The 16814-nt window shown below is 37.0% G+C and overlaps 1 protein-coding gene across 1 annotated transcript in view; it reads right to left on the reverse strand.

Annotated features, from left to right (window-relative positions):
- The window catches only part of Bmt2 (base methyltransferase of 25S rRNA 2 homolog), a 52715-nt gene that overhangs the window by 14245 nt on the left and 21656 nt on the right, over positions 1 to 16814 (reverse strand). The window contains exon 3 of the mRNA XM_021191306.2: positions 1001 to 1171. Within this exon, the coding sequence (XP_021046965.1) occupies positions 1001 to 1171 (171 nt within the window). The remainder of the gene's footprint in view (positions 1 to 1000; positions 1172 to 16814) is intronic.

Below are 16814 nucleotides of genomic sequence, written 5' to 3' on the forward strand. Positions count from 1 at the left end.
CTCACTTTGTAGACCAGGCTGGCCTCGAACTCAGAAATCTGCCTGCCTCTGCCTCCTGAGTGCTGGGATTAAAGGCGTGCGCCACCACGCCCGGCCAGAACATGGTTTTTATGTTTAAAAGCTCATCTGAAGAAAGGCTGAGAAAAGATCCTGAGCACCCAGTTTAGTCTCCAGCTGGTTAATAAAGACTGTATATTGGCTTAAACTCAAGCCCGAACAGTCTTTTCTAGTGAATACCCCACAACAGTACCTAGGGCCTTACAGATGCAGGCATGTGTTCTATCACTAACTTCCAACTTTGAAATATTCATGATATTACATGACACCTAAGGTACAAGATGTCTGATAAGTCATTAAAAGCTATGCAATAATCTTAAAAATGATGTATTCTTTCCTAGTTAACTAATCAATGATGTGCTAATTTTATTTAGATAAAATTATACATAGCTAGGTAATACTTTTAACACAGTACAAAGTCAGAGTAACCTTGCTGTCAGTTCAGTATATGCAAATATACTTATGCATAAAGGTGTATATGTGTACATTTCTGAATCAACAATAACATGATGATTGGTTAGTACTAATAATATTTCTTATTTCTAATTTCTTAGTGGCTAACTACTTTAAACAGTTTAACTGGCTTTTATGATTTTGATTTTGATTCTGTATATATTCATACTAATTATAATATTTAACAAACCATTCTTTTAAAATTTTTATTAAGGACAACATATACTGCAGAAACACTAAGTTTTCATATATTTCTTAAAACAGTATGATAGTTTTATACCTAACATTATTATAGATTTATCTGTCTCGACCTTCCATATAGCAGAGGAGAGAGTAGCCTGTCTGCTCTGAGTATTACCGCCACACCATTTTCCACTGTTCTGAGTATTACCGTCACACCATTTTCCATTGCACTCCACTCTACTGTACTACTCACATTTACACAGCTCCCTGGGGGAAATGCTGACCCAAACAGATGAAATATACTTACTCAGTTATAAAGTCAGGGCTTGTAAAGCTGAGGTTTGTTAAAGGACCTTCAAGTTTAGAAGACTCATGCACGTTTAAGGCTGGAGTGGTCTTAGTGGCGAGGACAGCTCGTTTTTCATCTTTCTCAAGTGCTTTTCTCTTCCCACCATTTTGGAAGTACTCTCTGCATACACTAAAAATCAAAGTATTTTAAAACATTAGATGTGATGAAGTAAAATGAAAAAAAAAAAACCCTAAAAATAAATCACCCTTCATTATTCAATAAAGTGTGAAACTTTCAAATTAAAAGGTCCTATTTTTAAAAGCCAAATATTACACTGATAGCTATTCTTGGTTGTTACTTGAACACATCAGGAATTAATTAAAGCCCAAGTGGTCAGGTATACTTGTGAGGGATTTTTCTTCACTAGATCATCTGAGGTGGAAAGACCTACCCTAAATCGAGATATTCTGAGGTAGGAACCACCTTAAATTTGGGCCACAATTTCTGCTGGCAGCCTACATAAAGGATATGGAAGACGGAAGCACTTGTCCTCTGCCTGTCTGCCCTGGCTCATTCCTTAATTGGTACTCACGCTTACATCTTCAGGGATATATACTCAAGTCTAGCTGAGACATCCATCCTTATGGATTAAACAACTACTGAATTCTTGTATTTCTGTTGGTAGGTTGCCACTGTTGAGCTGAGTGGCACACAGCCTGCAAGCCACTCTAATAAATCCCATTTATTTATCTATTTACTTACTTTACTTGTTTATTTGTTCATTGTTAGATAGATATTAGTATTACATTATATTTTCAAATATATTATTATAAATGTTAAATAGTTAAAAGTTGCTTCTACCTTTGCCATCTCTTCCCCTATTCATTTGTCTGCTACAAGTCTAGCTCCAGATTTGCAACCTATGATCCATGACCAATCAAGAAAGTAATGCAATACTAAGCATATATGTACCAATCTCTGTCGCACCCAGTTTTATAAAAAGCATACGAATGGAATTAAAGACACAAAATTAACACAAACCCAGTAATAGCAGGTAACTTCAAAACCTCCCTTTCTCCAATAAAGAGTACATCTGGACAAAAACAAACCAAGAAACCTCAAAATTAAAGGACATTATATCAAAAGGCCCTAGGAGATACCTATAATTCTATAGTTCCACTCAAACACCAAAGAATATTTATTCTACTCAGAAACACATGAAAGCTTCTCTAAAGTAGACCACATCCTGGGACACAAACCAACCTAAAAAAATACAGAAAACTGAAATAATTCCATGCATCCTATCTGGTCATTATTCAATAAAACTTAAAAATGACAGTGAATAAAACCCTAGGGAGTGTAGAAACTCATGGAAATTGAACAAATCACTACTGAATGATGAGTGGATCAAGGAAAAAAATACGCAGAAGGAAATCAAAATATCCCGAAATTAAATTAAAACAAAACCGAACAAAACCTGTGGGGCACAGCAAAAAACAAAAAACAAAAAAAAACCAAAAAACAAAAAAAAAAACCTTAGCAGTTAGCAGTACAATTCAAAAATATGGTAAAATAAGAGAAAGCAAAACTTCAACCTACTAGACAATAAGCACTAACAAAAATTACAGCACAAATTAATGAAATAGAAGTAAACAATACAAAGAATCAGTAAATATAAAAGCTAATTCTCTCAAAAGATAAACCAGAGAGACATTTGGTTCAACTAGCCAAAAGAAACAGATGACTCAAATTAAAAGAACCAGAAATGAACAGGAAATATTACCATAGACTCCAGAGAAATTCAGAATGTTACAAAAAAAAAAAAAAAAAACCTTCAAAAAAAATCTGTACTTCATTAGGTTTGGAAAGTGTGGAAGAGATGGATAAATTTCCAAGCTATCAAGCTTAAACTAAGGAGAGATCTAAAGCCTAAAACAGACCCAGAACAAAGCAGGAGACTGAAATTCTCCTTTTGACTAAGAAAATAGAAAGCCTGTTGACTAGGAAAACCCTAGGAACAGATGTACTCACAGGAAAATTCTACCAAACTTTTAAAGAACTATAACTAATACTTCTACTCTTTTGTAGAAACAGGAATACTCCCAAAATTTTCTTGAAGCCTGTGTTACCTGACTGCCCATACTATGTAAAAAGACAGCAGCAATGAAACCAAACCTTACAAATGACAGGCCAATATACCCAAATAAACAGAGACGCAAGCATCCTCAGTAAAATACTCTTAAATTTAGTATATGGACATGCCCATGAGTAGTTTGCCAACACAAAACAGTCTCTATGGCATCTCTTTTGTGAGCTTTTTGTTTCATTTTGTTACTTTTCGGTCTTATGAGTTTTTTGTTTGTTTTGATTTTCTCCTTTGTTGTTGTTTATTTTTTTCCTAGTTTTGAAGACAGAAAACAAAGAAAGTTGGGAGGGTGAGGAGGGTAGAATGGACATAATATGGTCAAAATATATAAAAAGGTTTTGAAGGACGGTAGGCTTTACTGGATTCATTTCTTTTAATTACAGCTGAGATCACATCGATACACTATTTGGGGGAAGGGAAAGAATAAGATCAAAATATACTGAATGAAAATGAATTTTAAATTGAAAACAAAGATCACTCACCAAGATCAAGTTGGCTTCATCACGGCAATGCAGGATAGTTCAACATATTTAGGCCAATAAATATAATATATTGTATAAATGGGCTTAAAGACAAAAAAGCTCATGATCATCTCAATAGATGCAGAAAAAGCCTTGACAAAATACAAAATATAATTTTTGATGATGTTATTTTGTTTTATTTAGTAGAACACCACTTGGTTTATAATCATAAAACAATCAAAAGACCACCATCCATGGTGCTTTTTAAAGCATTTATCTAATGTACTCAATCCACTAATCAACTTATATTAACACAGTAATTAATTCATAGTTTGTCAGCCAATATCCATGATAGTTCGTTTCATAAAACTGTATGTAAGAAGAAGTGTTTGAAAAAAAGTTTCAGAAAATGTTTCCATATCTAGTCATAGTCTTCCTGGTTTTCACAAGTGGATCATCTTGTGAAAGGCATCAGAGCATTTCCACTTATATGGAATATTAAATGACTCAAGGGGTATACACCTGGGACACAGCTAGAAAGGCTGAGCAGCATGTTATTCCCTAAGGTGGTCAGGCCCCAAAGGAGTCTTGTTAGCATCAGGAACATGTAGCCAACACCAGGAAAACCAGATGGCTAAAGGACAACATAAGAACACAATCAAGAGCCAGGGCAATATGGGACCACCAGTGTCCAGCTATCTTGCCATAGTAAGCCCTGGATTCCTCACTAATATTTCTCAACATCAAGGGACTCAATTCTCTAATAAAAAGACACAGGCTAGCAGAATAGATATAAAAACAGGATCTATCATTCTGCTGCATACAAGAAACACACCTCAGCAATGAAGATTTTTTCCAAGCAACAGACCAAAGAAGCAAGCTAGAGTAGCCATTCTAATAATAACTAATAGATCAGACCTTCAACCAAAAATAATCAAGAGATGGGGAAGGACACTTCATGCTCAAAGGAGAAATACAAGATGACATCTCAATTCTGAACATCTATGCCCCCAATACAAAAGCACCCACATTTGTAAAAGAAACATTACTCAAGCTTAAATCGCATATCAAAGCCCACAAATTAATAGTGGGAGACTTCAACACCACATTCTCACCAATGCACAGGTCATACAGACAGCAACTAAACAGAGAAATACACTAACACAGGTTATGAATCAAATGAACCTAACAGATATCTACAGAACATTTTACCCAACCTACTCCAAACCTGACCATAGGTCATAAAGGGAACATCAACAGATACAACAAAATTGAAATAACCCTTTGTATCGGATCAGATAACCATGGATTAAAGCTAGAATTCAACAACAGAAATCAAAGAAAGCTTACAATCTTATAGAAACCGAACAACTCTCTACTGAATTAAAGAATAAAGAAATTAAAGACTTTCTAGAATTCAACAAAAATGAAGGCTCAACACACCCCAACTTATGAGACACAATGAAAGCAGTAGCATCAAGAAAAGTTTGTAGCATCAAGGGTCTTCATAAGGAAATTGGAGAGATGTTACTAGCAATTTAGCAGCACACCTGAAAGCTCTAGAACAAAAAGAAGTAAACATGCCCAAGAGGAGTAGAAGGTAGGAAATAAACTCAGGGCTGTAATCAAGGAATTGCAAACAAAGAGAACAATACAAAGAATCTATAAATTCTAAGAGCTGGTTCTTGAGAAAAATCAACAAGATAGAAAAAGCCTTAGCCATACTAACTAGAAGGCAAGGAGATAGTATCCAAATTAACAAAATCAGAAATGAAAGGGGGATGCAACAACAGACATGGAGGAAATCCGCATCATTAGGTCTTAGTGCGTAAGACTGTACTCTACAAAATTTGAAAATCTAAGCAAAATGGATAATTTTCTTGATAGATATCACTTACCATTGTTAAGTGATAAATCAAGATCAGATAAACAATTGAAATAGATCTACAAGCCCTAAAGAAATAGAAGCAGTCATTCAAAGTCTCCAAATATAGTCCAGGGCAAGATGGTTTTAGTGAAGAATTCTATCAGACTTAATAAAGAAAGAGAATTTGAGATGAATTTCCCTTATGAACATTGATGCAAAAATAGTCAATAAAATAATTACAAACTGAACCCAAGAACACATCAAAAATATCATCTTCAGCCCAAGGATGCAGGGATGTTTCAATGTATGAAAATCCATCAATGTAACCCACCATAAAAACAAACTGAAAGAAAAAAAATGCTGAAAAAGCTTGTGGCAAAATCCAACCTCCTTTCATGATAAACGTCCTGGAGAGGCCAGGGATATAAGGTATATACCTCAACACAATAAAGGCAACATACAGCAAGCCAACATCCAGCCTCAAATTAAATGGAGAGAAACTTAAAGCAATTCCACTAAAATCAGGGACAAGGCACGCTGCCCAATCTTTCTGTATTTATTCAACATAGTACTTGAAGTTCTAGCTAGAGCACTAAGACAACTAAAGAAGATCAAGAGGACACACACTAGAAGGGAAGAAGTCAAAGGCTCACTATTCACAGATGATAGTATACACAAGTGATCCCAAAACTCTCTCAGAAAACTCCTACAGTTGATAAACACCTTCAGCAAAGTGGCTAGATGCAAAATTAGCTCAAAAAGTTCAGTAGCTCTCCTGAATACAAACGATAAATGGGCAGAGAAAGAAATTAGGGAAACAACTTCCTTTACAATAGCTACAAATAATATAAAATATCTCGGGGTAACTCTAACTAAGCAAGTGAAAGACCTGAATGACAAGATCTTCAAGTCTTCCCCAATCCCACTTCTGACAGAAAACTAAGATCCAAAATATATAAAGAACTCGAGAAATTAGACATTAACTAACCAAATAACCCAGTTAAAAATGGGTACAGAGCTAAACAGAATACTCAACAGAGGAATCCTAATTGTTGAAAATAAATGTTCAATGTCCTTAGACATCAGGGAAATGCAAATCAAAATGACTCTGAGCTTCTACCTCACACCCATTAGAATGGTTAAGATAAAAAACTCAAGGGACAGCAGATGCTGGCAAGGATGTGAGTCCAGGGAACCCTCCTTCCAATGCTGCTAGGAGTGCAAATATGTACAACCACTTTGGAAATCAATTTGGCAATTTCTCAGAAAAATTGGGAACAGTTCTTCCTCAAGACCCAGCTATAAATCTCCATAAGGTGCTCTACCATACTCCAAAGACATTTGCTTAACTATATTCATAGCAGCTTTATTTGTAGTAGCCAGAAATTAGAAACAACCTCAATATCCCTCGTCAGAACAATGGTTAAGGAAACTGTGGTATATTTACACAATGGAAATACTATCCAGCTATCAAAAACAAAGACATCATGAAATTTGCAGGCAAATGGATGGAACTCGAAAATAACATCCAGAGGTAACCCAGATCCAGACATGCATGGTATGTACTCACTTATAAGTGGATATTAGACATAAAGTACAAGATAGCCATGCTATAATCTACAGATCCATAGAAGCTAACTAACAAGGAGAGTCAAAGGAATGATGCTTGCCTCTCACTCAGAAAGGGAAACAAAACAGGCATTGGAGGTCGATGGACAGAGGGAACTGGATGGGTGTGATAAGGGGAATAGGGGTGGGGATCTTGTGTGGGAAGAGTGACGAGAGGGCTGGGAGAGAGAATGGAAATCGGTGGAGAGGCATCTCTGGATCAAGCTGGAGACCTGAGATGAGATGGTTCCTGGGAGTCTACGGGGGTGACCCTACCTGAGACTCCTAGCAACTGGGGGTATGGAGACTGAAGTGAACCACTTCTTGTACCCAGGCAGGATTTCCAGTGGAGGAGGGAAACATCAACCCACCCATGTTGGACTCAAAAGTTCTCCTACATACAAGACGCACATGAATAAAGATGGAACAGAGACTAAGGGAATGACCGACCAATGACTCACCCATCCTATGGGGGAGAGCCAATCCCTGACATTATTAATGATACTCTGCTATGCTTGCAGACAGGAGCCCAGCACAGTTGTCTTCTAAGAGTCTTCATACAGCAGCTGATGGATACAGATGCAGAGACCCACAGCCATATATTTGCTGGAGCTCAGGGGTCTAGTAGAAGAGTTGGGATTAGGATTGAGGGAGATGGAGAGGTTAAGTATACCAGAAGATCTATAGTCAACCAACTTGGGCACATTGGGGCTCAGAGAGACTGACCCACCAACCAACGACCATAAATTAGCTCCTTACACATTCATAGCAGATGTGTAGTTTGTCTTCATGTGAGTTCCCTAACAAATTGGAGTTGGGGCGATCTCTGACCCTGTTGCCTGCCTTTGGAGCTCTTTCCTCTAGCTGGAATGCCTAGTCTGGCCTCAGTGGGAGAGGATGTGCTTAGTCCTGCTGTGATTTGATTTGCCAGGTCCTGTTGGTACCCATGTGTACCTCCCCTTCTCTGATGAGAAGGAAAGGAGGTAACGGGGGAAGAGTTCTATATGGGTGGGCCTGGGGAGAAGGAGGAAGGGGGGCTTCAATCAGGATGTAAAGTGAATAAATTAATGAAGAAAATAAATAAAATAAAATGGCTCAAGAATGTGAGGCAACAAGGTCTCATGTGACCTTTGTGCACATTTAAGTACATTTATGATTTTATGCATATATGTATATGTGTAACAATATAGATTTGTTTACATAAACATTTGTATTTATGTATGTACATATACATTTAAATACACATACATGTAACTATATGTATATTTATTATTGTTACTTATATATATTTGTACCAATAATATTGAAAATATTGAAATATTGTACCAATACCAATAAAGAAAAAGAGGCTTTCAACTTAGGAGTGGAGAGCATGGGAGGGGTTAGAGGAAGGGGATGGGAGAAGCTGGAGGGAGGAAAAAGAAGTGATATAATTATATTTACTTAAAATTTTAAACAAAATACAGTAAAAAATGTCAAATAGAGGTAAGTTTAAGGACTGTGTAAAATTTTTCATAAATGATAAAATTACTACATAATATAGAAAATGAATAGATTGTGTTTAATGCAGGAGAATGTGTTTTGGCATAGATGCATGTGGCACATATGCGTGTTTAGATGTTTAAATGTATACACACACACACACACACATTCCTTTGAGGATCTGTCTTGTGCTCCAGGCTACACTGCTGATGTAACCGAATCAACAATTATGAATTCTCTCCTCTGATTTGATTAACACCCTTGAATGGCTCAAATACTAAGGGAGACACTAATTTTATTGATTTTATAGCCTTGAAAACATGGGCACAGGGGAAAATTTCCTGAAAAGAACACCAATGACTTATGATCTAAGATCAAGAATCAACAAATGAGACCTCATAAAATTGCAAAGCTTCTGTAAGGCAAAGGACACTGTCAACAGGACAAACTGGCAACCAACAGAATGGGAAGAGATCATTGCCAATCCTACATCCAATAGACGGCTAATATCCAATATATACAAAGAACTCAAGAAGTTAGACTCCAGAGAACCAAATGACCCTATTAAAAAATAGGGTACAGAGCTAAACAAAGAATTCTCATGAAATTTGCAAGCAAGTCGATGGAACTAGAAAATATCATTCTGAGTGAGGTAACACAGTCACAAAAGAACACACATGGTGTATACTCACTGGTAAGTGGATATTAGGAAAAAGCTTGGAATACCAATGATACAACTTACAGACCATATGAAGGTCAAGAAGAAGGAAGACCAAAGTGTGTATGCCTCAGCCCTGCTTAGAAAGGGAAACAAAATAATCACAGGAGGTAGAGGGTGGGAGGGACTTGGGAGGAAGAGAGGAAGGGGAGAGGGAATAAAAGCAGGGGCAGGATCAGGTGTGGGAGGAGATGGGGGAGATGTATAGAAAGTATTCAAGCGATAGAAATTAAGAAAGAGACACACAGGAAGATGTGTGTGGGAGGTATCAAAAAGCTTCCTGTCTTCTTCAGGAAATCCACAAGAAACCCTGTAGAAACTCTGTACCCAGTCCTTTGAGTTTTTATAAGATCTCCTCACATACCCATGATTGAACTCTATAAAAAATGTGGTTAGACAAACGGGGCATGATCTAAAGCTAACTCTGTGCTAAAACAGAGCAAGGCCTGGATTCTTTTTGGTCTCATGAAACATTCTTCCCTCCAGAGCAAAGAGCATAAGCCTTCCAGCGTGAGGAGGGTCTTCCTGCACACTACAAAATGGTAGCATGAGAAATGTACTCATGGGCAACATGAAGGCAGAGGGTTTCCAGGAGAGCTTTTAGTTTTTAATTGGTTGCTTTTGAAATGGAATATGGACTAGGAGCCTCAGTTGAAAACAAACAAAATCCATCAAAATATGGCACACTATAAAAGTAGAAATATAAATATACTAAGATTTGAACAGTTCAAAACAGAGGCCTGAACTATTTATGGTAATTCAAAGAGTTTCTAACAGCAGTGCTAATGACTACAGGACTACTATTGTGATTTTTCTGGATTATTCCTGTTAAGACAACCCTTTCTACTTGTTTCAACTTAGCATCAAAGTTCAGGGATGTAAAGGTGAATCATTTTAAATCCACATAATTAAGTTTGTTTCTCGTTGCTATCCTGTATCCAAACTGATGACTAGCACACACTAGTCAACAAGTTTCTTGATACTTAATAGTTTTCCAAATACAGTAATGTAATGAATATAGGAGGATACCATGCCTAAGGTATGTAATGGGACAGTAAAAGTACCAGAGGACCAACTCAAATATCTATTAACTAGTGAAACTAAGAAGGATGTATATATGTAAATATATAAATAGTGACTAGCAAAAATTTTGTGCTTATAATTTGTTAAAAAAAAATCAAACACTTAAAGTAGCCTAGATATGAACAATTTTTCTTTTTAGATATTGCTTTCATTATTATTTTTTCTACCATGAAATGAAAAAAATATTTTTCTCTATAGATTATTTGATATTTAAAACATATATGGTAAATAAAAATTAAAGAAATAATTTGTTTATAACTGATATTGTTCCTGATTTAAGGAAGGTAATGGATAATGTTAATCATCAACCTGACAGATTTTAGGATCATTTGAAAGATGGCCCCTTGGGGTATTATTTTAATGGTGACCACTGAAGAAGCAAGATGCATCTTGCCAACGGACAGTATTATTCCCCCAGGCAGAAGATTTTGAACTATATTAGTAGAGAAACTGAGCAGTATACTAGAGAATCATTCATTATCATTTTTTGTTGCTGTTATTGTTGTTGTTGTTTTTTGACTGAGAATAAACTACAACCAGCTGCTTCCAGTTCCTGCTGCTCTGACTTCCACACTATGATGGACTGTACCTAGAATCAAGGGCCAAAGGAAACCTTTACCCCTTTAAGTTGCTTTAGTCAGAGTATTTTATCAAAGCAACCAGGAGAGAAATTAAGATAGGAATTGGTATAGAAGTAGGCCTGTTGCTTTGATAAATCTATTTAGTCCTTAGACAACAGGAACTGTGTTGTAGCTAGAATTTGGAAGAGTTTGGAACCCTAGATTAGAAAATCCAAAACATTATCTATGTGCCTCCATACAAAATATATACTTAATAAATATGCAATTAATTGCGGATACCTTTCAACTTCTATTAAAGGCCAAAGCTGTGTAATGGGTCAGCAAGATGATTCCGCTGTTAACAGTGCTGTGGCCCCCAACAGATTGGGAAAGGATTTTTACCAATCCTAAATCTGATAGAGGACTAATATCCAATATATAAAAAGAGCTCAGGAAGCTGGACTCCAGAAATTCAAATAACCCCATTAAAAAATGGGGTACAGAGCTAAACAAAGAATTCTCAACTGAGGAATACCGAATGGCTGAGAAACTCCTGAAAAAATGTTCAACATCCTTAGTCATCAGGGAAATGCAAATCAAAACAACCCTAAGATTCCATCTCACTCCAGTCAGAATGTCTAAGATTAAAAATTCAGGTGACAGCAGATGCTGGCAAGGTTGTGGAGAAAGAGGAACACTCCTCCATTGCTGGTGGGATTGCAAGCTTGTACAACCACTCTGGAAAGCAGTATGGTGGTTCCTCAGAAAATTGGACATAGTACTACCGGAGGATCCAGCAATACCTCTTCTGGGCATATACCCAGAAGATCTTCCAACTGGTAATAAGGACACATGCTCCACTATGTTCATAGCAGCCTTATTTATAATAGTCAGAAGCTGGAAAGAACCCAGATGTCCCTCAATAGAGGAATGGATACAGAAACTGTGGTACATTTACACAATGGAGTACTACTCAGCTATTAAAATAAATGAATTTATGAAATTCTTGTGCAAATGGATGTATCTGGAGGATATCACCCTTAGTGAGGTAACCCAATCACAAAAGAAGTCACTAGATTTGCACTCACTGATAAGCAGATATTAGCCCAGAAACTTAGAATACCCAAGATACATTATGCAAAACACAAGAAAACCAAGAAGGATGACCATCATGTGGATACTTCGTTCCTCCTTAAAATAAGGAACAAAATACCCATGAAAGGATATAGATACAGAGACAAAATTTAGAGCTAAGATGAAAGGATGGACTAGTCAGAGACTACCCCATCCGGGGATCCATCCCATCATCAGCCACCAAACCCAGATACTAATGCACATGCCAGCAAGATTCTGCTGAAGGGACCCTGATATAGTGGCCTCTTGTGAGGCCATGCCAGTGCCTGGCAAACACAGAAGTGGATGCTCACAGTCAGCTATTAGATGGAACACAGGGCCCCCAATGGAGGAGCTAGAGAAAGTACCCAAGGAGCTGAAGGGGGCTGCAACCCTGTAGGTGGAACAACAATATGAACTAACTAGTACCCCCTGAGCTCGTGTCTCTAGCTGCATATGTAGCAGAAGATGGCCTAATCGGCCATCATTGGGAAGAGAGGCCCCTTGGTCCTGCAAACTTTATATGCCCCTGTACAGGGGAATGCCAGGGCCAAGAAGTTTTAGTGGGTGGGTAGGGGAGCAGGGGTGTGGGGAGGGTATAGGGAACTTTTGGGATAGCATTTGAAATGTAAATAAAGAAAATATCTAATAAAAAAAAAAAAGTGCTGTTGCCCAAGTTTAGTCTCTGGATCCTTGGGTGCAAGGAGAGAAACATCTTCCAAGAGTTGTCTTCTGACATCCCCTCTCCACAACTAAAAGCTGTGGGTGAGGAAAGCAAGACTGAGTAGGTTAATGAAATCATACATGATAGGAACTAAGAACCACTGACGCTCAACTAGCAGCAGCCTAAGAGAAGTGAGCGTTGCTCTTTTTCTGTGGCTCTGATAAAATCCTCTTGACAAAAGCAATTTGAAGAAGAAAGGGTTTATTCTGTGTCACAGTTCATCGTAGTTGTGAAGTCAAGGCAACAGAAGCCTGACACAGCTGTTCAGGCTCTGCATTCATACTCAAGACATAGACAGCAGAGCTGGCAAGATGGCTCAGGGAATTAAGAGAAGTAGACCAGATCAAATGAACTGGAAAGGAAGAAATAAAACTTGGCATACTTAGATAATACTGTGAATATCTATCTGGACAACCCAAGATAAATAATCATGAACTAATACTAGTAATAAAATTATGTTAAGTGGTGATATATATAAAAAACAAAAATGAGATGTAGCCATAAACATTTTATATAAATACATACACTAGCCTGTTAGAATATATAAGGAAAGTTTATATGTTTATAACAACAACAATAAAACACCTAAAATAAAACAAGAGATGTGTATAACCACTATATAGAAATCCTTGAACTACTGACTAAAAACTAGAACAAATCAAATAAACTACTTTATTTCATGGGCAAGATTATGCAATATTGTGAAGGTATCAGTTTTTACAATTTATAATTTCATCCTAAGAAATTAAGAAAATAAGTAAACCAGTTGATTCTAAAATATACAGTGAAAAATCAATCAAGAAAACTCAGGGAAGATTTATAAAAGGGTGGACAGGATAGATGACACAGAACAAGATTATGTAAGCCTATGACTAAAACACTGGCATCAGTTAGAAATCAATATACATAACATTAAAGAAATTACAGGACAAAATCAACGATGAGGTAAACAGTAAAGCATGTAGGCATCAGGTTATAACACTATGATCTAGTTTTTTGCATAAGTGATGTTGGGGAAATGGGAAATCTTATGGGCAAAATTATTTAGGGAGACAAAATACGAGTACTGGTTCACACTAGTTAAACTCCAACAGGAAATATATAAATACAAAAAAATTGAAATTATAAAAGTACTAGAAGAAAATGAATAAATAATGAGTAGGAATTCCTACAGTCTGCAATTCAGAAAATCTTTCTAAGTATATTTTAATTAGTACAGTAAGTAAGAACATTTATAATATATAGTATAACAATTCAATATGCTGTCTATATTTATAGTTCTACTTTATAATATTTAAGAGTGCCACAGGTATAAAATACTGATTATGTTGTTCTAGCCAAAAAACCAATAGTCTCAAAACCCAGGAAAAGTCAGTTTAAGACGATTCTGAAGGCAGGGAAAAGCTGATGTTCTTTGAAGATAGGTAGGAGAAATTTTTTAGTTATTTAAGGGAATTATTCCATTCAGATTTTGAACTGGCTAGGTAATACCAAAGGAAATCTGTTTTACTTGTCTAACAGTTAAAATCAAGATCTTAGAATATGGCAGACTTCAATATTGTAGGAGTCAGTTCTTTATAACCAATCTACTAGTAATACATCCTAGTATTACAATCTACTAGTAATGCATCCATATGTAAGTGTAGGTATGGGTCGTGTACACATACATACACACATATTGCTTCTATTTCTCTGGAAACATCTAATATAATACTAAATAACATAATCTCTACAATTAATTTAAAAAGGCAGGAAACAATATATAACATACTACCCTCTACAGGTAATAAAGAGTAGATATTGGAGGGAAAATTAATACAGACACTATGGAAACCAGTGTGGTGGGTCCTCAAGCACTAATAATCTACTGCCATATGAAATGACTGTATCCTATGACATGCTCACTGCTGCTCTACCCTAGCCAGGATGTGAAAACACCTAGATAACTAACAACTAATAACTGTAACATGTTGATACCTATATTCAATGACAATTTATTCAGCTGTAAAGAAAATGAAATGATGAAAATTCAGGTAAATAGATGGAGCTGAAACAGATTTCACTAAGAACAACAACCCAGATCCAGAGTGAAAATATTCTGTATTTTCATATGTGGGTATTTGCATCAAATTTTTATGTTTGTATGTTTAACCTGGAGTACCTGTAGAATCCAAAAAACCAAAATGAAACTATGGCTGCGGAGATAAAAGAAAGATCTTAGGCAGAAGGCACAACTCAGGTGATATGAATAGGAAAACTGAATGGGAAGGGAAGTTTACATGGGGAGAGAGAGGGCTGGGAGGGGAGGGCTGAGGTATGAGTGGGGAATAAAATAGCAAACATTCAGAATGTTTGAGAAATTCATATAAAACCTAGTATTTTATAAGCATCATATATATACATATATATGATATATATCATATATAATATACATTATATATAGATAATATGTATACCCACACATATTTTTTTCCATGAAAGAGTTTAATGGAGTTACCCTCCACAGGGGATTCCTCCTAGAAACCAGAGTGCCAAGTAAGAAGTCTAGTGATTTGTATGAGATGATAATTTCTTGGAAATTTTGGATAGTGGCATTCCAGAAACCCCACAAACAACAGAGGCTACTGTCTGCTCTAGACTGCTCACTACAACTTGAGAGGAAGGTCCTGCTGCTGAAGATACTGTACTTTGGTCACAAGATAGGTAAATCAAGTTGTAACTGACAAGAAGATTCCTCTGTTCTAGTTTACTTTCATAGCACTGGAGGCTGCTATGCAGGCTGCTGGGGTGATGTCATTAACACTGTGCACTGCAATAGTTAAGTGGTGTGGCAAGATCTATCCACGGGTGCAGGACTGGCACAAAGCTTGTGAGGGTAATCAGCCACTTTCTGATTAAGGATTAAAGACTATTCCACATGAAGAAATACATGCCTGCGACTATCAATCTGACCGAGTATCCATACTTGGGGAGCACCCAAGTCAACTTGCTATTATAATTATGCTAAGTGAACATAATATCAAACTGCCTACAGTATCATAATTTACTATCTATCGGTAAGATAAACACCATGACCCAAAGTAACTTTGAGAGGAATGGTTTATCTCAGCTTACATATCCCGATCACAGTCAATTATGATGGAGGTCAAGGTATGAACTAAAGGCAGGACTCTGGAAGAAGAAACTGAAACAAAGGATACCAAGGCATAGTACTTAATGGCTTGCTCTCCATGGCTGGCTCAGTCTGCTTTCTTTTATAACCCAGAACCATCTGCCTAAGGGTGGTACTGCCCAATGCTCTGACATCAACCACTTATCAGGAAAATGCCCCATAGGCTTTTTCTCAGTTGATGTTCCCTCTTCCCGATGTTCCTGGTTTGTGTTAGGCTAACAAAAATATCTGACCAGCATGTCTAGATATATGATAATTTTACATAGTACTTTAATTTTAAACTTAAAGTTAGTTGGTAAACTACTCCTAGGCACAAGACCTTGTCCTAGACTACAGTTGCTACAGCCAGGTATACACTACTGAAATAAACTCATGTCCCTTTTCCAGCAGCTATCAGCTACAAATAGGTTCTTGGTTAGGAGCAGTCTCTAAGTGCTAGGACCCCACCTGGCTTGAGCCTGTGCAGATCTAGTGGGTCCTGCTGAAGCCTCTATGAGTTACTTGGTAGTATATCGTTTCTAGCTGGGTTACTGTGTCTGTTCCCCCACCAAACCCCTGGTATCAGGTAACTCCTTTGGAACTCTTCTTTATATTGTATATATATTTTAAAAATGTTTCTATGTAGTAGGTTTTCAAATGGCTTTCAGCATTAGTTATCTCTCTGAATATTCCCTGCCCTCTTATTCCCTCCCTCATATAATTGTGGCAAGCCGCCACATTCTGCCATTGCAAAATGGCGCCCTACCCGAAAGGGGAAAGGGAGAGAAAAAACAGCTTGCTAGGCGCATGCTCCAGGCTCCAGGCTCGGCGATGAGCCAGCACAGAGATGCTAATGAGGTTCGGAAGTAAGCACCAATCACAGGCAGACACGTTCCCCTTAGGGCTATATAAACCAGAG

The sequence above is a fragment of the Mus pahari genome, chromosome 2 (assembly GCF_900095145.1).
Source record: "Mus pahari chromosome 2, PAHARI_EIJ_v1.1, whole genome shotgun sequence".
Classification (NCBI taxonomy): domain Eukaryota; kingdom Metazoa; phylum Chordata; class Mammalia; order Rodentia; family Muridae; genus Mus; species Mus pahari.